The sequence below is a fragment of the Geotrypetes seraphini genome, chromosome 2, assembly GCF_902459505.1.
Source record: "Geotrypetes seraphini chromosome 2, aGeoSer1.1, whole genome shotgun sequence".
NCBI classification, from domain to species: Eukaryota; Metazoa; Chordata; class Amphibia; order Gymnophiona; family Dermophiidae; genus Geotrypetes; species Geotrypetes seraphini.
This window is the reverse complement of record NC_047085.1, coordinates 69207764-69235377: the sequence shown is the minus strand read 5'-3', so window position 1 is coordinate 69235377 and position 27614 is coordinate 69207764. Positions and strand designations below refer to the sequence as shown.

At 42.9% G+C, this 27614-nt stretch overlaps 1 protein-coding gene across 10 annotated transcripts in view; it reads left to right on the top strand.

Moving 5' to 3' along the window:
* Positions 1–27614, top strand: part of VPS13B (vacuolar protein sorting 13 homolog B) — a 1237203-nt gene that overhangs the window by 161877 nt on the left and 1047712 nt on the right. For all 10 annotated transcript variants that reach the window (XM_033933145.1, XM_033933154.1, XM_033933146.1 and 7 more), the window contains 3 exons: positions 8744–8881; positions 19241–19328; positions 25554–25736. In XM_033933145.1, the coding sequence (XP_033789036.1) occupies positions 8744–8881; positions 19241–19328; positions 25554–25736 (409 nt within the window). The remainder of the gene's footprint in view (positions 1–8743; positions 8882–19240; positions 19329–25553; positions 25737–27614) is intronic.

The following is a 27614-nucleotide window of genomic DNA, read 5'->3' as shown; positions in this document are numbered from 1 at the left end:
ATATGTATGTATAAACAACCAAATCTGTAACTCCTCTAATACATTCCACTTCATGTATGTTAACTTGTAACGACCAATAAGGCAAGTAGTCCAACATGAAGCAAAAGAAGGTCAGCAGAAAATAAGGAGATTCAAATCAGATTTATACAAGGTGCTCCCAAGAACCATTCCTGATGCCAAACTAGGCTAGTCAGTGCTAACAGAAAACCATGTCTTTCATACACACAGAACACAGATACACCCTCACCGAGTATGGAATAAGTAATCACAAACTAAAAATAGAAATATGTAGATAAAGGTTAAATTGAACCACCAAAAAGCCAACTACATACAGTGAAACACCACAGAAACAATGACACATAGCCCCCTAATACTCTGCAAAATATAATTATAACAGATGTAAATTTGAAAATACTGACACTCACCACTTTACAAATTAACAAATAGAAATAAAATATTTCCCTGTAACTTCGTCTAGTGTCACCTAGTCTCTGCAATATTTGACGGAGTGCAAAATCGATCCACTTGTTCTACTCCATTCAGGGTTTTGTAGATTTCAATCATATCTCCCCTCAGCCATCTCTTTTCCAAGCTGAAGAGCTCTAACCGTTTTAATCTTTCCTCATAAGAGAGGAGTTCCATCCCCTTTACCATCTTGATCGCTCTTAGGACCACTATATCTTTCTTGAGATAAGGAGACCAGAATTGAACACAATACTCCAGATGAGGTCGCACCATGGAGTGATACAGGGGCATTATAACATTCTTAGTCTTGTCCTTACAATAGCTCCTTTCAGTTTTGCTGACTGCTTTCCTGCTTCTTCCTGATGTTCCCATCCAGACAACAGTTCTTGATGAAATCCCACATCTGAACAAAGTTAGCTTTTTAAAGTCTAGAACCTTTACTTTCGAATGAGCCCCCTCTATACATAGTAACATAGTAGATGACGGCAGATAAAGACCCAAATGGTCCATCAGTCTGCCCAACCTGATTCAATTTAAATTTTTAAAATTTTTCTTCTTAGCTATTTCTGGGCAAGAATCCAAAGCTCTACCCGGTACTTTGCTTGGGTTCCAAATGCCGAAATGTCTGTTAAAACCTACTCCATCCCATCTAAACCCTCCCAGCCATTGAAGCCCTCTTCAGCCCATTCTCCCTCAAACGCCCATATACAGACACAGACCGTGCAAGTCTGCCCAGTACTGGCCTTAGTTCAATATTTAATATTATTAATATACTGTCTTAATATTAAACCACACCATGTGATGATCGCTGGATGCAAGATGTTCTCTCACTGTAACATCAGAAACACTTTCCCTGTTTTTAAATACTAAGTTCAGTATGGCCCCCAACCCATGTAGGTTTCATTACCACCTGCTGGAACAGTTCTGCTTGTGGAGATTCCAGAGTCTCCCCATTTCTAGAAGACCCTGTAATAGGGATACCCCAATAAACATCTGGCATGTTAAAATCACTTGCTAATAATATGTTCCCTTTTACAACTATATTCTGAATGTCTACTATTTAATCTCTCCCCGCTTCTTCTGTCTGTGAAGGAGGCCTGTATATCACACCGATGTAAATACAGTTCCATTCCCTCTTTCCAGATTGACAAACAGTACCTCTTTCTTACCTTGCAGATCTTACAATGGTGTGACTTTAATATGATATTCAACATATAACGCCCTCCTTTTCTTCCTACCCTGACTTTCCTGAACAGATTATATAACCTGGTATAACTATATCCTAGTCATGGTTCTCCATGAGCTGTGTCTCTGTGATTGCCTTTAAATCCAACTCAATTTCTTCTGTCACAGCTTGTAGATCCAGAACCTTGTTTCCCATACTTTGAACAGGTATTTCTGCCATCATGAAAGATTCTGATTTTTTTAAAAATTATATTATATTACATTACTTTATTTCCTATCTTTGGCCTTATAATTGTGGCTAATTAACTTATTTATTCTGTTATTGGGTTAATTATTTCCTGGTGTTGGTGTTTTTCTGTATCACTCGTGATTGTAATTGAGATAATGTAATTATTGAAACTATAAAAATAAAGTAAAAAAAAAAGTTTAAGGACATAACATCTCAAGGCTGCTGATGTTACAGTAGTTGATAATATCACACAGTGACACTGAACTTTGCTGCTGTTCACTTAATTTTACAGCCTGTCTCTGGAATACCCGCAATTTTCCTTCTATATGCATGGATAAATTTTAGCCCTATATCAACATACAAAGTTAATGCATTCTCCAGGCTGGCATTTTGGCCCTGAGTTTATAAAAAGTGATTGCTGTTAGGCGCCTAGATAGGCGTGTCCAGCTGATATAGGCATTTATCGCAAGTTTTAAAATTGGTTTAATCAGTGCTGTTAATTGAACAGCACCATTAAAAAAAAAAAAAAAAATTAAAATTAATTTTCCAGTAGATGCCTAATTTGGTAGATGCCAGACCTGAAAGTAGGCATGGTTAGAGCCGGAGTTTGAGTGTGGATTGAGTTAGGCACCGGTATTTTTGGCCAACAACATAATATATCACCAAGGTTGTACATGCCAACTGATGCCTAACTCAATTTAGGCACTGCTAGGAGTGATTCTACAGATGAGACCTAACTTATATGCAGTTGGTGTCATTTCCCTAGGTACCTACCGAGATAGGCACCATTTATAGAATCAGTCCCTTTCTGCTCAAACAGTTATACATCAGCACTAACTGCTGAATAAATAAGTAATTTTAAACATTGCCACATAGTTCTACCAGCAGAATAAAGAAATACTGGCTGTTATCTGAATGATAAATTAGAGTTAGATTTATAAGATTGTTTTAAAAGCATTTTAAGAACATCGGTAGGCTTCATCACCTTTTGTTACTTAAAACTGTGTATTCAGTTCATGAAATTAAAGAACCATTTCTGCATTTGTTTTCCTCTTCATTCAACATAGTATCCTACTTTATAATCAATAAAACATTATTATCCCAGGACAAGCAGGCAGCATATTCTTGACTGATGGGTGACGGCACCGACGGAGCCCCGGTACGGACAATTTTAGAGTGATTGCACTCTAAGAACTTTAGAAAGTTCTAGCTCGGCCGCACCGCGCACGCGCGAGTGCCTTCCCGCCCGACAGAGGCGCGCGGTCCCTCAGTTAGTTTCTTAGTTTCCGCGGAGCTAAGAAGTCGCACGTTTCAACGGCTGTTGAAAACTTTTTCCATTTTTCGCCTTCCCGCTCGCGTAAACGTCTTTAGAAGGTTTATTTCCTTCATTTTATTTTACTTTCTTTCTTAAAAAAAAAAAAAAAAAAAAAAAAAAAAAAAAAACTGATTTAGTTTTCTTTCTTTTTTCGGTTTCGCCCCGGCGGGGCCTACTGCCACTATCGAAGCCTCGGCCTTCGATTTGGCTGAAGCCGTCTTCACATTCATGCCCCCTCAACCCGGGTTTAAAAAGTGCCAGCGGTGTGCACGGCCAATTTCACTGTCTGACCCACATAATTGGTGTCTACAGTGCCTTGGCCCGGACCATCAATCGTCTACCTGCACCCGCTGTGCGACTCTAAAGAAAAGAACTCTTAAAAATAGAGAGATTCAACAAAAACTTCTTTTCGGCACCGAGATGTCCGATACCACTCCGGCACCGACTTCGACTCCGGCTCAGTCGGCACCCACATCGTCGACACCACGCGATACCGCGTCGGTGTCGGCTCCTCCAGGTAAGCCGGCTAAGAAGCCTTCCCCGTTGGAGCGTCCTCCGGTCTCAATAGCAGCGAGCCCAATCCTGCAGACCTCGAGGCGCTCACGGAAGCGCTCCGCTCCAATAGAGGTGAGCCCCTCTACATCGGGTTCCTCATCCTCGGAGCGTAGAGCGGCACCGCAGGTACCGCAAAAGAAAAAGGCGGTACCGGTGCCTTCTCTCGAAGACCGTATTGCTGCTGTTCTAAAATTACAACTTAAAGAACAGTTAGAGCACATTCTGCCTTCACTCCTGGTACCGAGTCTTCCGGTACCAGTCCGGTCTGAGCCGCCGGTACCGACAGTGGATCGTCCTACTTTGTCAACTTCCACTTCGTCGGTACCGGTACAGTCTGTTTCCTCTGTCTCCATGCCGATTCTTGCACCGGAGCCGAGATCCCACCATCAAGCTGTTCAGACTTCGGCACCGGTGCATACAGTCACATCCCCCGGTACCGAGTCAGGCAGGTCAGGGAAATCTCATAGAAAATCCCATCACTTACAGTCTTCCACGCCGGATTCTCGGGACCGGAGCTTCCAAGTTCAAGACCCTGACTTGTGGGGCGACTCAGAAGACCCTCTCCTTTCTGAGGGAGAATGTTCTTCTGGTGAAGAGGACACCTCTGCCTTGGGGCCCTCCTCTAAACCAGAAGTATCTTCTTTTTCTTCCTTTTTAAAGGAAATGTGTGACTCTCTCTCTATTCCTTTGGAGGCTGAGTCACAGAAATCCAAAGCTTTTCTTGATGCTCTGGATTTTGATCAGCCTCCAAAGGAATACCTTAAGTTACCTCTCCATGATATCTTGAGAGAGACGTTCTATAAAAATTTGGAATCTCCCCTCACCATTCCTGGGGCTCCCCGAAAATTAGACTCTCTATATAGAGTCCTTCCTATCCCTGGGTTTGATAAACCCCAGTTACATCATGAGTCCCTTTTGGTCGAATCCACCCTCAAAAAGTCCAAGGGGGCTAGTGTGTATGCTTCTGTCCCTCCTGGCAGAGAGGGAAAGTCTATGGACAAGTTTGGGAAACGACTATACCAAAATGCAATGTTGGCGAATCGATCAGGGAATTATGCATTCCATTTCTCCTTCTACTTAAAGCAGCTTATTCAGAATATCTCTGCTTTTGAGAAATATCTCCCTGATCGGAAAAAGTCGGTTTTTCACCAAACTTGTTCTTCGCTTTTCCAGCTCCGGAAATTCATGGTTAGATCCATTTATGACACCTTCGAGCTGACCTCTAGGGCTACAGCCATCTCAGTGGCAATGAGACGGCTGGCCTGGCTTAGGGTTTCTGAACTCGATGTTAACCATCAGGATCGGCTAGCCAATGCACCTTGCCTAGGGGATGAGTTGTTTGGAGATTCCATGGACTCCACCACTCAAAAGTTATCGGCTCATGAGACTAGATGGGATACACTTCTTAAGTCTAAGAAGCCGCCAACAACCAGACCTTTTCGTCCACAATCCTCCTACCAGCGTAGATTTGTGGCTCGTCCTCTGCCTCAAGCTGCTCCCCAGCAACGACGCCAGAGACAACAAAGGCCGGCTGCTAGACAGCCTCAGCAACAACAACAGGTAAAACCTGCACCAGTGCAAAAGTCTACACAACCCTTTTGACTTAATTCTCCAGAACATAGCCAGTTTTGTTCCTTCTACCCAACTTCCACAACCTATAGGAGGACGCCTTACTTATTTCATAAGCCGTTGGGAACTTATCACGTCAGACCAGTGGGTCCTCAACATCATCCGCCACGGCTACTCTCTCAACTTTCAGTCACTACCTCCTCCAAGTCAACCAAAAGAGTCTGCTTCCAGTCCTCAATTAACCCTTCTTCTCCAAGAGGTTCAATCCCTCCTTCTTCTAAATGCCATAGAAGAAGTTCCCCTAGACCAGCAGGGGCAGGGGTTCTACTCCCGATATTTTTTAGTCCCCAAAAAAACAGGAGATCTCAGACCCATTCTAGATCTCCGCGATCTCAACAAATATTTGGTCAAAGAAAAGTTCAAGATGCTTTCTCTGGCCACTCTTTATCCTCTTCTCAATCAAGGCGACTGGCTATGTTCCCTCGATCTCAAAGAAGCGTACACTCACATACCAGTAAATCTGGCTTCCAGACAGTACCTACGCTTCATGATCAATCATTCTCATTACCAATACAAGGTGCTGCCCTTCGGCCTTGCCTCCTCTCCAAGGGTCTTCACCAAGTGTCTCATTGTGGTAGCGGCATTTCTACGCTCTCATCACTTCCAGGTCTTCCCTTACCTGGACGACTGGTTAATCAAGGCCACATCCGCTCAAGCAGTTCTTCTGGCCACCAACCAAACCATCTTGTTTCTACAAATTCTGGGGTTCGAGATCAATCTACCCAAATCTCATCTCATCCCTACTCAGAGACTTCAATTCATTGGAGCGATCCTGGACACACTCCTCATGAGAGCTTTCCTGCCATCCAATCGTCTTCAGACCCTTCAGTCTCTATGTCAACAGGTACTTTCACTGCCTTCCATCTCAGCCAGGCAAATGATGGTACTCTTGGGGCACATGGCGTCTACAGTTCATGTCACGCCCCTCGCACGTCTTCACCTACGCACTCCTCAATGGACCCTTGCTACTCAGTGGTCCCAAGCGACGGATCCTTGCTCACGACACATATCTGTGACATCATCTCTTCGTCAGTCTCTTCAATGGTGGTTGGTATCCTCAAATCTATCCAGAGGTCTTCTGTTCCATCAGCCCCCTCATCACCTGGTTATCACCACCGACGCCTCTCTTTATGCATGGGGAGCTCACTTGAACGAGTTCCAGACTCAAGGTCTTTGGACAGCCCAGGAAAAGAAGCATCAAATCAATTTCCTGGAACTCAGAGCGATGTTTTATGCCCTCAAGGCTTTCCAACATCTTCTCTTTCCTCAGGTCCTCTTGTTGTGCACAGACAATCAAGTTGCGATGTACTACATCAACAAACAGGGTGGGACAGGCTCTCGCCTTCTATGCCAAGAAGCCCAAAAGATCTGGAATTGGGCCATAGATCACCATCTCTTCCTGAAAGCTATCTACATTCAGGGAACACAGAATTCTTTAGCGGACAAACTCAGCAGAATTCTCCAGCCTCACGAGTGGACACTCGATCCTATAACTCTGCAGTCTATCTTCACTCAATGGGGCACTCCTCAGATAGACCTCTTTGCAGCTCCTCACAATCACCAGCTGCCCCTCTTCTGCTCCAGACTTTACTCTCCTCACCGTCTGACAGCGGATGCTTTTCTCCTCGACTGGTCGAATCTGTTCCTGTACGCCTTCCCTCCTCTGCCTCTAATGTTGAGAACCTTATTCAAGCTCAAGAGGGAACGAGCCACCATGATTCTGATTGCTCCGAGGTGGCCCAGGCAACATTGGTTCTCCCTTCTACTTCAACTCAGTTCCAGGGAACCTTTTCTTCTTCCTCTGTTTCCTTCTCTGCTTACGCAACAGCAGGAAACCCTCCTTCATCCCAACCTCCAGTCTCTACACCTGACAGCTTGGTATCTCTCGGGCTGACATCTCATGATACTCTCTTATCTCAGCCTGTTCGTTCCATTCTGGATGCCTCCAGGAAACCAACCACTCTGCAATGTTACCATCAGAAGTGGACGAGATTTTCCTCCTGGTGTCTTCTTCATCATCTTGATCCCACTTCCCTGGCAGTGGAGACGTTGTTGGACTATTTGCTCTCTTTGTCTGACTCTGGCCTTAAGTCTTCGTCCATCAGAGTCCACCTCAGTGCCATTTCAGCTTTTCATGAGCCAGTCCATGGAAAACTTCTCTCAGCTCATCCCCTGGTGTCCAGGTTCATGCGTGGGCTTTTCAACGTGAAACCACCTCTTAAAGCCCCTCCTGTTATCTGGGATCTCAATGTGGTTCTTTCTGCTTTAATGAAGCCTCCATTTGAACCCTTGGCTACCTCTCCTTTCAAGTTTCTTACTTGGAAGGTGCTTTTCCTTATTGCCCTTACCTCTGCCAGGAGGGTCAGTGAGCTTCATGCACTGGTCGCAGATCCTCCCTTTACGGTTTTTCACCATGACAAGGTGGTTCTGCGTACACATCCAAAGTTTCTCCCTAAGGTTGTATCTGAATTCCATCTCAACCAATCCATTGTTCTCCCTGTTTTCTTTCCAAAACCTCATTCTCATTCTGGAGAACAAGCTTTACACACTTTGGATTGTAAAAGGGCTCTGGCTTACTATCTAGAGCGTACGAAACCCCACAGATCAGTTCCTCAACTTTTTCTGTCCTTTGATCCAAATAAATTGGGACGTCCCGTTTCTAAACGTACGTTGTCTAATTGGCTGGCAGCGTGCATTTCATTTTGTTATGCTCAGACCGGACTGACACTGGAAGGTTCTGTCACGGCCCATAGAGTCAGAGCAATGGCAGCATCTGTAGCTTTCCTCCGCTCCACTTCTATTGAGGAAATCTGCAAGGCTGCTACTTGGTCCTCAGTTCACACTTTTACATCTCATTATTGTCTGGATGCTTTTTCCAGACGGGATGGACACTTCGGCCAATCTGTTTTGCAAAATTTGTTTTCCTAATGGCCAACCTTCCCTCCATCCCTCTTTTTGTTAGCTTGGAGGTCACCCATCAGTCAAGAATATGCTGCCTGCTTGTCCTGGGATAAAGCACAGTTACTTACCGTAACAGGTGTTATCCAGGGACAGCAGGCAGATATTCTTGCGTCCCACCCACCTCCCCGGGTTGGCTTCTTAGCTGGCTTATACTAACTGAGGGACCGCGCGCCTCTGTCGGGCGGGAAGGCACTCGCGCGTGCGCGGTGCGGCCGAGCTAGAACTTTCTAAAGTTCTTAGAGTGCAATCACTCTAAAATTGTCCGTACCGGGGCTCCGTCGGTGCCGTCACCCATCAGTCAAGAATATCTGCCTGCTGTCCCTGGATAACACCTGTTACGGTAAGTAACTGTGCTTTTTATACAAATGTTTTGTACTTTGGTTTGTTCTCTTTTCTATTTCAAGGAGGTTTGTTTCTTCATCTGTGGAGAGAATCTGAATAGCAAAGGGATGACTTACCTTACCAATTCACTGTTTGATTACAGAAGTCCAGAAAATAATGGTATTAATGCTGAATTTATTTTGGATGCATCTCACCACAAGGTTAGAGAATTAACTAATTCATTGTTGGTTTAAGTGTACTGTTGTGTGGATTCGTTGTGCAGTTGTCATATTTTGTTGTTGTAGGTTGGATGAATAGTAGGTTGGTTTAAAAAAAAAAATTAAGTTCATGGTACATGACCGCCACAAGTCTGTGCCAAATTATAAGCCTTTTGGTGAACGTTTAGAGGTCACTCGATCATTTTTAATTTAATACATAAAATGGAAGCACAGAATTTATATATTTTATTTAATTATTTATATACCACTTGTATCCTAAATGGTTTACATTCAAGTACTTTATCATATTTCCTAATCTGTCCCGGTGGGATCAAACTCTATTTAGTCTACCTGGGGCAATGAGGGGATTAAGTGACTTGCCCAGGGTCACAAGGAGCAGCGAGGGATTTGAAACCATAGCCTCAGGTGCTGGAGCTGTAGCTCTATCCCCTTCACCACACACTCCCATATTAGTTTTCCATCTAAACCTGACACAGCACCAATGACAAATGTGGCAGTCCTGTCTGGCAAATTAACATGATTTAACGTTCTGGCAACTTCAGGATGTGTAAGAATGTTCACCTTTGGCCTTTTTGACCAAGAACTGAAACAAGAGGTCCTTCTGACTTCAAAATCAGCATCTGAATTTGGACCAACTGTCAGTCAACTTCAGCAATATTCTTGGAATCAGATAATCAACTAGTCAGAGGGAAAGAAATAGCAGTTTGACTGTGTAGAACTACTGACAATGACATTTTCTTCCTCTACTTTGACTGCAAACTTATTAAATCTTTCTTCTCTCGCTTTCTTTCCTCCTCCTTTGCAAGTATAGTGTCTATGCTGGCCATGCTGCATGATGAAACATCTTGCCTCTGCATGATTAGAAATAGTCATCTTCAATTTTCATTATGACTAAAGCATTACTGGTAGCAACATCAAAAAGATGAACGAGAGGTTCTTTGAAGGCTTCTTGATTCACCAGATCACATTTGTTGCATCTTTGCTGGTTCTTTTATAGCTTTTCATATTTATCATAAAGTTTCATCAGTATGCGAAGCCCTGAGTCTATTCGCTGATGTGGTATTCTTGCATACTGCTAAATTTCCAAGACCTTGAACGTGGCCAGATGAGCTGCTTCTTTCAAAATAATTTTTTAGTCAATGTGTAAGTTCATCATCAATTGAAGAACATCCCCATTGGTTGTAAGATGTGAACTGGACAGTTCATCAGTGCCCTTCTCTAGCGGCCATACTTCAGCACTGCTTCTAATCTTTGACATTCTTACTTTTTAGTTTTTATCTTAAAATTTGACATCAACTTGATTTTCAACTGCCTATTTATCACTAACTTTCTTTGCAGTAGTACTAGCACTAAGTTATTATTCAAATAAAAATAAAATGACAGTTGTCAATAACAACAGCTTCAAAGAATAACTATTTAGTATCCAACCAGACACATTACCATATTGTTATAAATAGCTAGCCACATTATGAAGATATTGTAGGACCATGAGTGACCTATATTTGTCCCAAACTACTTCAGATTTTAATCATATCTTATCTACATGAGGTAGAACATTTGTGAAATTCTCTGGCTATCCATATTGACATTATAATTCTTCTATTCTGTACTCTATAATCACTGACTGTTCAGTGATATCTTCCCTATTGTCTCTTCACTGTGAACCGCCTAGAAGTCGCAAGATTATGGCGGTATAGAAAAAATAAAGTTATTATTATTGTTTATTAGACACCTGTGTGGAGCAATGCCAAAGGGTTTGCTGAAATCTGAAAACACCACATCACACCACATCTAGCTTGCTCCCTGTATCCACCTTTCTGGTCATCCAGTCAGAGTAAATCCATTGGATCCTGTAGTCCATTGGATTCCAGAAACTTCACTATTCTCTGTTTTAAAAGCATTTCCTTTCATTTACTTACCACAAAAGTCAGACTTACTAGCCTGTTGTTCCCTACCTCTTCCTTACTTCTGCTTTGTGGAGAAGAGCCACATCAGCCTTTCTTCAATCCTCTGATATTACACTCCTGACTCTAGAAAACCATTGAAAATGTCAGCCAGTGGACCTGCAAGAACTTCCCTAAGTTCCTTTATTACCCTTGGATGTTTGCCATCCAGCCCCATTGCTTTGTCCACCTTTATTTTAGATAACTCCTTACGAACACAGTCCTCTGAAAATTATTCTGGATTGACCACACCTCCATTCCTATTTGAATTTGTCTTCTAGTCTTGCTTCCGGCGCTTCAGTTGTGAATACAGCACAGAAATATTTTGTTAATCAATTCAGCATTATCTTTATCAGATTCTACATATTCCTCTCCTTCAATTTTGATTCTCACAATACCAATTTTGCGCTTCCTTCTATCACTAATATACCTAAAAAAAAAGTTTTGTCTTTCTCTTTCTGTGATCTTTTGTACTTCATGAAAGCTAACCTCTTTTTCCTTACATTTTCAGCTACTACATTTCCTCTTACTTTGATTTACTTTCCTTATGCAATTGTTGGTTGCCTTTACAATAGCTCCTCCTGTCCTGTCCTACTTCTCCCTTATGTTCTCATCCAGACAACACTTCCTTGATGTAACCCCTCATCTGAACAAAGTTAGGTTTTGAAGTCTAGAGACTTTACTCGTCTTAATATTAAACCACATCATATGGTGATCACTAGATACCAGATGATCATCCACTATAATATCAGAAACACTTTCCCCATTTTTAACCAATAAGTCTAGTTTCCAGTGCAATAGGGATGGTATACTGAACCATGGGTCTTCCATCCTCTCCTGTGAGTCCATTGCAGGAGATACCGATTACTTTTAAAAATATCTCCTCCTGCTCTCTGCTGCCCCCAGTCTGTTATTTCTTCTGCAAGCGAGCCTACAGGAGCATTTTGTCTTCTTTTTTGTTTTTCAAGTACTTTTTACCGGGGGTAAGGGGTGTTGTGTGGATTTTGTGCTTCTGTTCAGCTCCAGTGACTGCCTAGCCTGTGTGAAAGGAGCAGAATTTGGTCTGCAGCTGACAGGTGGATCCAGCGGAGACCTGCTCAGCCACCCTGCTTGAACTGTGGAGCTCGGGGGGTTTTCTTTCTGTTTGCTCACACCTTGACTGTATGATCACCAATTGCTTTTCTTCAGAGCGCACATGGTGTTGGCTGCACTTTCCTCCCCCCTTCTCGCGGCATTTGCATTGTGATCCTGGGGGTTGAGGCTCAGCCCGGCTTTGACCCAACTGGCAGCTGAAGAACCAGATTTCCCGGTGACAGATCCTCTCTGAATCCCAGCTACCTTGAGAGGAGCTGTGGCAGGCTGCAGCATATCTTCCCAGCGTCTGGTCTGCGAGTAGGGCTGTCACAGCCCACAAGGCATTTTTTTTTTGGGGGGGGTCTGAATTTGTTATTTTTATGGTTATACCTTGTTGCGGCCTTGTTCCCCCACTCCCAAAATCCTAGAATTACTGGTTTTGGCTGTCCTCCATTAGAGTTACAGCCATTTTTTCAGCAGGAAATCCTGATGGTGGCCATTTTCCAATTTGATTTCTAAGTTATCAAACTTCTTCAAAAAGCTTCATTTTTTAAAATTCTAACCACCAGGGTTGGAGTTCTCATGCTCTAATAACATGACTTCATGCAAAGTTTTTGCCGATTGGGAACTGGAATAGCACCTTTGCACTGCATGTTCCACCATGCAGGCTGAGGAGCTAGGACCTCGGGTTCAGCCTCTGATCATCTTATTAATGCTGTCAGATGACTGATGGGACTCTTAGGAAATGATTGTTTTCCTCTTGGAGTCCCATAGTGTAGCATTGATGGCTCCAAAATGAAAAGAAAGCTCGCTAACTCTCCTCTTGAAGGAGGTTCTTTGTCTTGTTCAGTCCCTGTAGTGTCTGGGTTTCCAATTTGATATCGAGAAAGGCCAGGTGTTTCTTCCAGAGGCACACAGACTGAAACTTGGGAACCAAATCTCAGCTGTCCTGGCTCAGCAATCCCCATCAGCCTGGGAGTATCTTTAGGTTCTGGGCTCAATGGCAGGCTCGATAGAGGTGGTTCCTTGGGCAAGAGTGCATATGCAACCCCTGCAGCATTCCTTTCTCGCTGGCCTCCGCAGAGGAACTCTCTACATGTCCGACTGCCTTGGACGACAGCTGCCCTCTGCAGTGTAGCCTGGTGGCTTCACCCTTGGTTGTTGGCCTCAAGGATGCCTCTTTAGATCGACTCCTGGACCATGCTGATGACAGATGCTAGCCTCTTGGACTGGGGAACACATTGTGAGGAACACCCAGTTCAGGGGTGATGGTCTTCATCGCAATGCCACTGGTCCATCAACAGGCTGGAAATCTGAGCCCTTTGGTTGGCACTGATTCGGTTTCTGACCTGGTTGGTGAACAAGGCAGTCATTCTGTTTAGAGCCAATACCACAGTGGTGGCTTACATCAACAAACAGGGAGGCACCAAAAGTGTCGGCCTCCAGAAGAAGGCGCACATTCTCTTCCGTTGAGCAGAGACTCATCTTCTGGGATTTACTGTGGCTCATGTTGCCAGAGTGCAAAATGTGCAGGCAGACTTTCTTAGGACCTAGGAGAGTGGTTTCTCTTGCCTCAGGTGTTTCAGGGCATTGTTGACTATTGGGGCAGCCCTGCGTTTGACCTCATGGCAATGGCGAGAATTAAGAAAGCAGTGTGATTCTTCAGCTGCATATATGAGCATGAAAGAGTCAGGATTGATGCACTGGTTCAATCTTAGTCTATGGTCAGTCTCCTGTATGTGTTCCCTCCATGGCCAGTGGTGGGGAGAGTCCTGAGAAGAGTGGCCATGCATCAGAGATGGGTTATCCTTGTGGCTGCGGACCTAGTGTGTCTTCAGATCGGTCCTCCTCTGAGGCTTTAGCCTTCCCAAGGACTCCTCTCTCAAGGTCTGATTGTCCTGTAAGATCCGGAGCGTTTTGGTGTTATGGCATGGCTCTTGAGAGCTCAACTTTGAGCTGGAAGGACTACTCTGATCTGGTTGTGTGCACTCTTTAGAGAGCCAAGAAGCCTGTCATTTTTGCGGCATATGCCATGGCATGGGGTACTTTCCAATGTTTTTGCCACAAGGAGCAGCTGCACTCTGCTTTGGCTTCAGTGTCAGCTGTCCTGTCCTTTCTTCAAGAAAATCTGGATATGGGGCAGGCGTTTCCTCCCTGAAGATTGGAGTAGCTGGAGTTTCCTATCTCAAGGTGCCTTTTCTAAACCGAGCTAGCTATTCGCTGTTGCCACATCCTCTGGCAATGAGTTTCAGAACTTAACTATTCAGTGAGTGAAAAAATAATTTCTCATATTTGTTTTAAAGGTATTTCCATGTAACTTCATTGAGTGTCCTCTAGTACAGTGTTCTTCAACCTTTTTACACCCGTGGACCGGCAGAAATAAAAGAATTATTTTGTGGACCGGCAAACTACTAGGACTAAAATTTAAAAACCCCGTTTACGCCCCATCTCCGCGAGCTCGGTCCCCGCAAACCATCTGATCCCATCTGCACAAGCCGCAATTATGATTTTATATTGAACATATTTTATTAAAGTATAAAAAGAAACAATATTCTGAACAATTGTGATTTTATAAATACAAATATACAGAGCACGGACCAACAAAACCCTTGTCTCCCCTCCCCTTCACATATATCCCCTCTACTATCAAGAAAACTGAACAAGCCAAGTTATTATAGAATGCTACATAGAAATATCATGCTAACAGAATACTGCAGTCCCCAGTTATGTCTCTAGCAGGATATATAATTCAAATCTGATATATTCTAGTGACAAAATAGAAATAAAATTATTTTTTCTACCTTTTGTTGTCTCTGGTTTCTGCTTTCATCTTCTTTTCACTCTTTTCCTTCCAGCATCTGCCCGTTCCATCCAATGTCTGCCCTCTCCCCCTTCCATATGTATCTGACTTCTTTCTATGCCCCTCTTCCTTGTCCATCCTCCTTTCTCCTTTTTACATCATTCATTCCAGCTTCACTGCCTTCTTCATTTTTATCTCTCTTACACCAGATCTAGCATCTTTATCCCTCTCTTATTTCTCTGCTGACCCCCTTTCCAGCATCAATGTCTCTCTACTTTCTCATTTCTCTCTCTCCCCTTTCTCTCATCTGATCTCTCCATTCCACCCTGACCCCCTTCCCCTCCTGTAATCTTCCTGCCAGCTGTTTCCTTCCTTTTTTTCTTTCTCCCTACCCTCCTTCCTTTTTTTCCTTATCCCTTCCCTCCTCCCTCTATCCAACATTAACTCTCTTCCCAACCCTTTCCCTCCTCCCTCCCAGCAGCATCTCTCCTTCTTCTCCCTTCCCTCCTCCCTCTATCCAACATTAACTCTCTTCCCATCCCTTTCCCTCCTCCCCTCCCAGCAGCATCTCTCCTTCTTCTCCCTTCCCTCCTCCCTCTATCCAACATTAACTCTCTTCCCATCCCTTTCCCTCCTCCCCTCCCAGCAGCATCTCTCCTTCTAACTCCCTTCAAGTCCAGTAACAGCTCTCCCTTTTCCAGACCTTCCCAGCCTCCTAAAGTGGCTTCCTCCCCTTCCAGCAGTTCTCGGTACCTGCCTGCAGGAAGTTGCCGGTAAATCACTGCGCTGGCAAATTGGAGAGCTGGTGGGAAGGGAGACAGCTACAGTGAAGGCTCCCCAGGATTTTGTTTGCACACGCTGACCATCTCCCTCCACCTGCACCTGAATCTGCAGCTCTCTCCGGTCTAATCGCAACTTCCCCGCGGCCCTCTTCAGCAACTCAGCAGGGGCGGTGATCAAGACACGCTGCCGACGTCGGGACCTTCACTCTCTGAGTCCCGCCTATTTTGTTTCAACTTCCTGTTTCCGAACAGGCGAGACTCACAGAGGGAAGGCCCCGACGTTGGCAGCCTATCTTGATCGCCTGAGGCTGGGAGGAACATTAATCAGCAGGAACCGCAGTCGGGAGGAACCGCAGTCGGCAGGAAATTTAACTGCCGACTTGATCTCGCCGGCCCTGCGCGGACCGGCATAAATTTTCTGCGGACTGGCACCGGTCCGCGGACCGGCGGTTGAAGAACTGTGCTCTAATATTTGTAAGTTTTGAAAATCAATAGTTGATTCACTTTTATACTTCTTGGAACAGCTTGTCAAGGAGCCAACGAGAGGGACAGCTATTCTGGATTTAATCCTCAGCAGGCTGAAAGGACCTGCCCAAGAAGTGGAAGTAGTGGGTCCATTAGGAAACAGTAATCACAACATGATCCAATTCAAAGTGGAAATAGGAATGGCAAAGGGGAAGAGAACCATTGCAACAACGTTTAACTTCAAGAAAGGGAACTATGATGCCTTGAGGCAAATGGTTAAGAGAAAACTCAGGAACAGCTCCAGGAAAACACAGACGGTGGAGCAATCCTGGACCTTATTCAAGGAAACAGTAAACGAAGCGCAAAACCTGTATATACCCAGATTTAGAAAAGGGTGCAAAAAGAATCAAGCAAAAGACCCAGCATGGATAACCAACAAAGTTAAGAAGGTGATAGGAGATAAGAAAAAATCATTCAGGAAGTGGAAAAAGGATAGAACCGAGGAAAATTGGAAAGAGCGCAGGAAGCATCAAAAAGAATGTTACCGCATGATCAGAACATCAAAAAAATAGTATGAAGAGAGACTTACCAAGGAGGCACGGAATTTTAAACCATTCTTTCGATATGTGAAAGGAAAATAACTGGTGAGGGAGGAGGTGGGACCCCTGGATGAGGGAGACAGGAAGGGAGTGGTAAAGGAAGAAAAGGAGGTGGCAGACAGATTAAACACGTTTTTCTCGTCGGTCTTCAGAAAAAAGGACACATCCCAAGTGCCGGAACCGGAAAAAATTTTCAAGGGGAATCAAGAGGAGAAATTATCATCAATGGAGCTAAGCCTCGAAGATGTACTCAAACAGATAGACAGACTAAAAACTGACAAATCTCTGGGCCCAGACGGAATCCACCCAAGAATACTGAAAGAGCTCAGGGATGAAATAGCAGAGTTACTACATCAGATTTGCAACCTATCCTTGAAAACAGGGGTAATCCCGGAGGACTGAAGGATAGCGAATGTTACACCTCTCTTCAAAAAAGGATCCAGAGGCGACCCGGGAAACTACAGACCGGTGAGCTTAACCTCAGTTCCAGTAAAGATGGCTGAATCATTAATCAAGGATAGTATCAATGAGCATATAGAAAGAAATAATCTGATGAAAACCAGCCACCATGGTTTCTGTAAAGGAAGATCATGCCAAACGAACCTACTGCACTTCTTTGAGGGGATAAACGAACAATTGGATAAAGGTGACCCATAGACATCATATATCTGGACTTCCAAAAAGCCTTCGACAAGGTACCCCACAAGCGCCTACTAAGGAAACTGTGGAACCAAGGGGTGGAAGGGGACGTGCACAGATGGATCAGAAATTGGTTGGCGGACAGGAAACAGAGGGTAGGAGTAAAAGGACACTACTCTGACTGGAAAGGGGTCACGAGTGGCGTCCCGCAGGGGTCGGTGCTGGGACTACTACTGTTCAATATATTTATCAATGATCTGGAATCAGGGATGAAGTGCGAAGTTATAAAATTTGTGGACGACACAAAACTATCCAGTAGGGTTAGAACTGTTGAGGAATGTAAGGAACTACAAAGGGACCTGAACAAACTGAGTGAATGGGCAAATAAATGGCAGATGAGCTTCAATGTAGAGAAATGTAAAGTCTTGCACATAGAGAAAGGAAACCCGATGTACAACTACACAATAGGGGGGGGAAGGTATTGGGGGAAGGCAACCTAGAAAAGGATTTTGGGGTTTTGGTGGCTAGAACAATGAAGCCGGCGGCACAATGCGCAGCAGCCTCAAAAAAGGCGAACAGAATGTTGGGCATTATCAAAAAAGGAATCACCACCAGAACCAAGGAAGTTATCCTGCTACTGTATCGGGCGATGGTGCGTCCACATCTGGAATACTGCGTTCAAAACTGGTCACCGTACCTTAGGAAAGATATGGCAGTACTCGAGAGGGTTCAGAGAAGAGCAACAAGAATGATAAAGGGCATGGAAAACCTTTCATATGCTGAGAGGCTGGAGAAGCTGGGGCTCTTTTCCCTGGAAAAGCGGAGACTTAGAGGGAACATGATAGAAACTTACAAGATCATGAAGGGTATAAAGAAGGTAGAGAGGGATATATTCTTTAGACTGGCGGGGGCAACAAAAACAAGAGGGCACTCAAAAAAATTGAAGGGAGACAGATTCAGAACAAATGCTAGGAAGTTCTTCTTCACTCAGAGGGTAGTGGACACCTGGAATGCGCTTTCAGAGGAGGTGGTAGAGCAGAGTACGATTTTGGGATTCAAAATGGGATTGGATGTGTCCCTGAAGGCAAAGGGGATTGAAGGGTATAACTAGAGGGATACTATACAAGGCAAAATGTTTTAAGTAAAAGATCACTTATAGGTCACTGATCTGGGGGGCCGCCGCGGGAGCAGACTGCCGGGCACGATGGACCTATGGTCTGACTCAGCAGAGGCGATGCTTATGTTCTTATGTTCTTAAGTTAAATGGTTATTCTATAGATAAATATACATATATTGAGAACCATTAAATAATCAAAAAGGATTGTGGACTATAGATTCAGGTCATATAATAATTCAAATTCACACTATAAATTTTATCTGTGGGGACAAGCCTCAGATAATGGAGTGAGTCTTCCCATATTTGGGATTTCTTCAAGAAAAAGAAGCCATCTTCTCTTGCGCTCCTTTTAACATCACAGGCTTGAAACCCACCTCCCTACCAAATACTTAATAAATTTTTATTACTTAATTAATTTAATTTACTATACTCCTTCCTGTAATTCATTTAAGTTTAGATTTTATCCTACAAACTATTAATTCTGTTCACTATTATCAAACATAAATCTGTATTTGTACAGAAGCTGAATTTTTTTTTATTCACCATACATTTTTCATACAGTATCAAAAATCTTTTTCTTTTAAAGGGTTCTAGTTAGAATGAAATGAATTGAGAGCTGTGTGTGGAAGGTCAGGAGATCAGTATTTATACAATTAAAGGTATTCATTAGCTTGACACTATTGGTATAGTGGGTAAAATGTCCACCAGAATTAAGGATGCCCTTTTGTGTAGTTTGCAATAGATGTTACATTACTTATCTAGAAAGGTGAGTTCTTTGGATAACCTCTGTTCATTTGCTATGATAAGCTTTTCTATTCGACTGCACACAAAGTCAAACAAGCATAGATGCTTCACATATCTGCTGTAATCTTAAGATTCTCTCCTTGTAGAACTTTTGGTGTTTGCTTTGCTTTGTTGATAGGAGACATACACAGAGATAGCTGGAATGCAGAGATTTGGAGCATTCTACATGGATTACTTGTACACAATGGAAAGCATCAGTGGCAAAGGTACTGGTTTCTTTTTTTATGTTTACTTAACCTTAAATAACAGAAAGAAAGACTTCCTTAGAAGTACCTGGTCCTTGACCATTTTTCATTTGGTTTACTTTCAACCTACCTTTTGTTTTTCTTTTGGAGTGATTTTATCTATACTGAAAACTGACTTTTCTTTCTAGTATTTTGAATTCTTTTCTTTCTATTTTTTTCACTAAGAAGGAAATGAAATATAGGCGTTACATGCATACATGTTTTATGGTCTGTGTATTACATTTGCTTGTATCCTTTTGATATAATTTGCTTTTTAAAGTTTGGCTATTTAAATTAATTTTTTATCATGAAGAAACATGAACTTTTTAACATTTTGTTCCTTATTTCTATGATTTTCAGGATGATAAACTGATTTTCTAGACTAATTATAGCATAGAAACTTTCCAATACTTCTGTCCCACATAAGGGGCTTTTGCTATAAGGACAGTTAGGATAACTGGCAGGTGGATTTCATTTAAGCCATCACAATAATTAGTACATTTTCTAATCTAGTAAACCAAAACAGAAGAGCTGTTTCCTTTCTCTTTGTCATCAACAGAGCTGAAAATATGATTTCCAGACCTTAAGATACAAAAATATATGTAGGAATGAGTGTCTCTTCCTGAGCTGCAGTATCATACATAATATTATGAGAATCTAATTATTTTGTGTGAAATGATTGAGGTTAATCTGGACATATTTTCCTGATTCAATGAAGGTTATTGTAATATCCATATGTTTCTGTTAATTAAGGCCCCCTTTTATGAAGCCAAATTAGGATTTTTTATCACTGGCAATGGTGGTATTAGTTCTGACGCTCATAGGAATTCTATGAGCGTTGGAGCTTTTACCACTGTGGCCAGCAATAAAAAAAAGCCTAACAGGGCTTCATAAAAGGGGGCCTAAGAAAAGTATTTAACCCCTGAAATGTTTTAATGAAAGTGAAATATGTTAGGAAATGCTATGAATATCTGAGTTGATTATAGGCATAGTAAAATTTTCAATAACAGTGTAAGTGTGCCAGCATATCAGAAATAAATGGTTTGACCAATGACTTTCAGTGTTTTAATTTGTCCAACCAGATGTTCCACTACAGTACTAGGATTGGATTATGGAAAAAATTGAATATGGTATATAATAAATGGCAGAATCACTAGTATTTAGAAAACTGACTATTCTAACTTTGTATTTCTTAGAGAAGGCAGCAATTCTTGTAAATAAATCTGCTGCTGCTGTTTTGTCTTTGTATTAGCTCTAAAGTTATACTTTGACTACCAATTAAGAAAAGGTCATGCAAATATGAAGACAGGTGATAATAGTTTCCTGTGTCCAGAGTTTGTTTTTCCTGATAACCATCTTCTCCCAGTTTTTTGTTATCTTCTTTCAAGTTATCAGATACCAATGTTAGTTTAAAATGAAAGAAGAATAGAACACCTTAGGTTGAAGTTTAGTCTGCACTAAAGCACTATTTCTTTTAGAACATATCAAAATGAATGTTCAAATGACAGGTTATAAATCTACATAAAATACATACTGTTAAAAGTTCTGATAAAATGCAAGATTTTATATTCATGATGAAATCTTTAAAATGTGGTAGTTTACAGCTCTGTTCTAATCTGTCAGAACAATTTGGCCAGTGCTTTGTGGGGTTTTTTTGGAACATGAAGTTCTTTAATTAACCTGCAATTCTCTTCTGATAGTATTGACCTTACAAAGCTCATCTGTCATGTGTTTAACATGGACCAAAACAAATTACATTCTTTTCATTTATGATCAGGGCTAACACAAGAATGTTAGACAACCTCAGCAAACTTTCAAACTTGGGCCCCCTCTCCCAATTACATTTCAGATCAAGGCCCAGGGTTGTAGTGTTTTTATGTGATATATTTGAGATATAGCAATTTTTTTAATATTTTAATAATAAAAAATAGTAAACATATAGCCTTGTCTTTCTCTCCAGATTTTGATAAGTAAGTTCAAGGATCATGATAGCCACAACTGTCCCAGAGTAATATTGTAAAACATGTAAGGACGGGAAAACACTTGAGGCCAAATTCTATAAACGGTATCCTGATTGTAGGCAGAAGTAGGCGTCCTACCGCTGTCTAAGAAGCCAATCAGGACACACGTTTTCTAACCCCCCCCCAAAAAAAAACCCCCCAACACAAACCAACCCGAAGCAGGCTGCCTACTCTGTAGGCGGCAGAGGTGTAGGGATGCTACACTGTAGGCGTAGGGGGTGCAGGCGTCGGAGTCACCTAGGGACGCTTAAGCTCGCCCAAGACTGGGTGTGGTTTTGCCCAGAAGTGGCCTTAGGTGAATTTAATTGGCCCTAGGCATCTCCCTAGGGCTGCGGTAGGTGCCTGAAATATAGGCCAGCAGAATGCTGGCCTACATTTCAAATAGACATGGCCGCTAAACTGATTAACATAGAAACATAGAAGTTGACGGCAGAAATGGACCACGGCCCAACAAGTCAGCCTACTCTACTAACCCACCCCCTAATTTCTTCCTTGAAGCGATCCCACATGCATATCCCATTTTCTCTTAAAATCCAGCACGCTGCTGGCCTCAATTACCCGAATTGGAAGACTATTCCAATTGTCGACCACCCTTTCGGTGAAGAAATACTTACTGGTGTCACTATGAAATCTCCCACCCCTGAGTTTCAACGGATGTCCTCTTGTCGCCGAAGGTCCTTTAAGAAAGAAGATATCCTCTTCTACCTCAATACGGCCCGTGACATATTTGAACGTCTCGATCATGTCACCTCTCCCTCTACGTTCCTTGAGTGAGTACAGCTGAAATTTGCCTAGCCATTCCTCATACGGGAGGTCCTTGAGTCCTGAGACCATCCTGGTGGCCATTCGCTGAACCGATTCAATTCTCCACGCATCTTTTTGATAATGTGGTCTCCAGAATTGTACACAATATTCTACATGAGGTCTCACCATGGATCTGTACAACGGCATTATAACTTCTGGCTGACGAAACTTCTTCGGATACAACCCATCATTTGTCTAGCCTTGGATGAAGCCTTCTCCACTTGATTGGCAGTCTTCATGTCTTCACTAATGATCTCCCTGTCATGATCAGCTGAGCAGCTGCGGCAGGGAACCTCTGAACCTCACCGCAAGTTGGCTGGCAGGAGGGATGCCCACTCCCTCCTGCCACAAACCCCAAAACAATCCCCGGCAGGTGGGATGCCCTTTCCCTCCTGCTGGCACCCCTCTTCCCCAATATCTCTAGCAGGAGGGATGCCCATGCCCTACTGCCAGCACCCCTCCCCTGAACCCCAAAGCCCACCCAGACCCTCCCATATTTTATTCAGCAAGGCTGGCCAGAGGGATGCCTACTCTCTCAGGCCAGCAAGCCCACCTCTTCAGAATGGTTGCCCTTCCCGGTGCATCCTGAGATGCACCAGGGAGGGTCTTAAGGCCCTGATTGACCCAGGCACCTCCCATAGGAGGGACTTTAGGCGCTTGGGCCAATCGCAGTCTTAGGCTTTCTTCTCAATATGCACTAGGAGTGGCCTAAGTCCCTGATTTGCCAGATCCCTAAGGCCACCCCCATGGAGGCCATGGACATCCCTTCTGCTGGGAATGTTGGGGGTTAAGGCATCCCTCCTGCCAGGAGTTGTTTTGGGGGTTCTGGCAGGAGAGATCGAGCATCTCTTCTGCTGCAGACAGTGTGTGTGTGTGGGGGGGAGGGGTGGGGGTGGGGGGTTGGGGTGGTGGCAGGAGGGATTGGGCATCCCTCCTGCCGGCCAACTTGCGATGGGGTTTGGGGGTTCCCTGCCACTGCCACTCAGCTAGTCACGACAGGAAGATTCTCTTGGTGCGATCAGCTCAGTGGTAACACAATTCTCTAAATGGTGCCTGTGACATGGATGCCGGTTAGAGAATTGGTGTGGCTAGACAGGGTTAGGCATATGTATAGGATGGTGGTTAGGCATGATTCTGTGTAAGAGACAATGAGGTCAATAGCGCCAGGGAAATTTCTTGACTTCCTGGATTTGACGGAAGCTTATCTGCACATTCCTATTTTTCTGGAACACCAGAAGTATTTGCGGTTCCATGTTTTGGAGCAATACTTCCAGTTTACATATTTGCCCTTTGGGCTGGTCATGGCGCCACGGACCTTCACCAAGGTGATGATGGTTGATGCAGTTCACCTACACAGGATGGGCATACAAGTCCATCCATATCTGAAGGATTGGCTAATCAGAGCCCAATCCAAGGGCAGACTAGCAGTTCACCGAGTGATTCAGTTGTTTCAGAGGTGTGACTGAGTGGTCAACTCCTGGAAGAGCCACCTCGAACCGATGCAGAGCATGGAATATGTGGGAGTCTGGTTTGAGACGGGGGAAAACAGTGTTCCTTCCAGACGCCCACAGAGAAAAGATTCGGTATCAGATACAGGAGTTTTGGAATGAGCTTGTTCCAATGACTTAGTCAAAAAATACTGGAGGGGTAACAAACTCAACCACTAAATAAATGCCGTAGATTGACTAAAGGAAACAATTTGAAAAAAGAAAAAGTCACTGCTTGAAAAGTTCACTTCATAAAGATATAATCATAAATCTTTGTGCACAATCTTGTACAAAGAACTCTGCTCAGAGATATGAAGGCATAGTGTTCCGCCTCACCCACCAATCATTGCAGTGTTCAGTACATAATTGATATATCCAAATTTAAATACTAGACTGTTGTGTTGCTAGCTGCTAAAGCTATGCTTGGTTCTTAATAGCAATAGCAAAAATCAAATAAATTTTGCACTTATCTTTGAAAAAATAGCTGGTTCTTGGCAGTACTTATAGGTTTTGGGGTCAGTGGTTGCGACCATGGATGTAGTCCCCTGAGCAAGAGTGCTCTTGTTTCGGCTTCAGGAGGTACTTCTTTCCTGATAGTACCCACAGAGGGATGCACTGCACTAGCAGCTTCCTTGGACAGCAGAAGCCTGTCATAGTCAGTCTGGTGGTTGAAACTTTACTCTTGACCAGAGGTGTTCCTCTCCTTATCTCTTCATGGGCGATTGTACTGACTGACACCAGCTTTGACAGCTGGGGGAGCACATTGTGAAGAACATCCATTTCAAGGACGCTGATCCCCCTCCCAGAGGAATTGGTCGATTACTGCTTGGAACTTCGGGCCATCTGCCTGGTGCTCCAGGAGTACCTTATAGAAAAAAATGGTTTGAGTTTTTTCAGACAGTGCAATTGCAGTGGGCTATGTCCAAGAGAGCCCCAAGAGCACTCATCTATGCCCAAATGCTATTTCGATGGGCTTTTCTTCTGGCACTCTTGATGGTACATGTGGCAGAAGTGGATAATGTACAAGCAGATTTCCTCAACTGGAAGACTCTGGATCCTGGAGAGTTGTCTTTGTCCTTGAAGGCCTTCACCTGCATAGTGAATCAATGGGGTGATTGACTGCAGATCGATTCTTCAGTTGAAAATGCGAGCCGAGAAACTAACATAACATAAATCTTTATTTGTATACTGCCAAAGTCTTTCAATTTGAGGTGGTTTACAGATGCTAAAATAAAATAGGTACTATTATACTTCCCTCACTGTCCCAAAAACGGGCATACACTCTAATTATAGTACCCAGAAATACAATGACAAGATAACAAGGGAAAGGAGAACAGGATGAAGAAACTATAAGTCGCCTATAAATGAAAAGGTGGACTGGAGGCCATCCCCCTCCGCCATCTTTGGCTCTGCAGTCTTAACTTTCTCTCGGTCTTTGCGTACCGTTTTAGTATCCATAGCCCAACACAGGCAAGAATCTGGAGGGCCACACGAAGCTCTGCCGCAAAAAAAAAAGTAAAAGTAATGTACAGGGGCAAATTCAAGCAGTCCAAGTGCCAATGACACACATGTCTGCTCTCTAGCTCAGCATCACGTGACCCCTAGAAAGAAGATTAACAAGGTAAGAACCTAATCTTTCAGTTTGTCTGTATATGTTGGTTAGATTATCCATAGAAATAGATTGATAAAGATAGACTGATACATATTTCAAAAATAAATCATTCATTTATTGAATGGGTCATCTTTGTCTCATCAGGATTTAGATTAAGATGTAAAGTATTAGAGTATAAATTGTGCCAAGGTACACTACAGACATGTCTTAGGATGTTCACAATTTTTCTGTCTCAGCACTGTATTTAATAGTTTTCTGCACTGATAACAATGTATTTTATTAGGTTCTATAAATCAGCAAGAATCAAAGAGTGAAGAATCTGCTAACATACAAGAGATGTCTACCAAGCGTCTTGTTTTAGGTCCAGTTGATCTTCGACTGGACAGTAGTGCAATCCACAGGATTATGAAAATGATAGTATGTGCTCTAGACCATGAGTATGAACCATATAGTGCACTTAAACCAGGTAAGTGGGGGTATATATATACAAGTCAAGTGTAGTTATTTAATGAATTAATTTATAATATACAATATAACCATTTCTATTTATATGTAATCATAAAAGCAGAATTTGTTCACTACAGAGAGAAAATGAATCTATGACATAGAGTATCTTCTCTTTAAAAAAAAAATTAAAAAAAATATATGGCTGTTAGAACATTTATCTTGGTTGCCCTAATAAGTTCACATGAGACTGCTCCCTCCTTCAATGCCATTTCACTAGTGATCAGTCTTGAGGGACCAGATTTTGAAGGATTGTGACTTGGGAGCAACAGTGTATGCTGCTTCTCTATCCTTCCATTTATGAACCATGTTGACTCAAGAATCAGAACTCAGTGGGACTGATATTCAGACTGCGGGAGTTAGCTGGGCCTGTATATTCAATATCAGGCTGTTTCTGGTGACTGTCATTGAATATCTAGTTTATTTTTGACTGTCATAAACTTAGCTAAATTTATATTCATTGCTAGCCGGCTAAGAAGTTTATAGCGGTCAAAGATAGACCAGCTATTTAAATGGCCTGATTTGTAACACATTCTGAGCTCCTTTGGAAGGACGGGCTAAAAAAAATTAATTAAATAAGATGCATACATAAATTATGGCTCTGTCCTTTAGAAAAGCGTTTGAGTCTTTTAAGAGCTGCTTACCCAGTTCTGGATTTCTGGCAGACCCATACTGTTGAATTAAATTAAGGGAAAGGGGGCAAAGGTATTGGGACTTATATTTTGCCTTTTTGTAGTTATACAACTACACTCAAAGCAGTTTATATACAGGTACTTCTAGCATTTTTCCAATATTTTCCGTTGGGCTCACAATTTAGCTAATGCATCTGGGCAGTGGAGGATTAAGTGGCTTGCCCAGGGTCACAGGGATCAGTGCAGTGTTTGAACCCAAAACCTCAGGATGCTAAGGCAGTATATCTGACCACTATGCCACACTTTCCTCCTGCAGCACTGGTCTCAATGCACACTTTCCTCCTGCAGCATTGGTCTCAATGCACACTTTCCGCCTGCAGCACTGGTCTCAATGGGTAAAATCAAGGACTACCATACTCCTTTAGGATTTCAGTTTACAACTAGCTTGACCAAAATATCTCTCTCCAGGAACTGGGTAACTTAGCTGCTCTGCCTTTTATCAAATTAGCTATACTACTAGGCTTGAACATGTTTTCTGGCTACAGATTTCATATTTTCAGTGTGCATTACCTAAAAAATATGCTTTCTCAAATTTATTTTTAAATCTGCTAGTTAATTTCATGGAGTGCCACAGTCCTAGTAGAGGAAGGCTACTAAAATGGTGCATGGTCTTTAACATAAGGCATATGGGGACAGACTTAAAGATCTCAATCTGTATACTTTAGACTAGGAAAGGCATGACAGGGGAGATATGATAGAAACGTTTAAATACCTATGTGGCATAAATGTGCATGAGTCGAAGCTCTGGAATGAGAGGGTGTAGGATGAAGTTAAGAGGTGATAGGCTCAGGAATAATCTAAGGAAATACTTTTTTACAGAAGGGGTGGTAGATGTGTGGAACAGTCTCCTGGAGGAAGTGGTGGAGACAGAGACTGTGTCTGAATTCAAGAAGGTGTGTGATAGGCACATGGGATCTCTTAGAGAGAGGAAGAAATAATGATTACTGCGGATGGACAGACTAGATGGGCCATTTGGCTTTTATCTGCCATCATGTTTCTATGATAAAATCTTGCTATTATTTGGGATTCTGTCAGGTTCTTGTGACCTGAATTGGTCACTTTTGGAAACAGGATACTGAAATAAATGGATCATTGATCTGACCTAGTATGGATATTCTTATGTTCATATAAGTAAATAACAATTACTT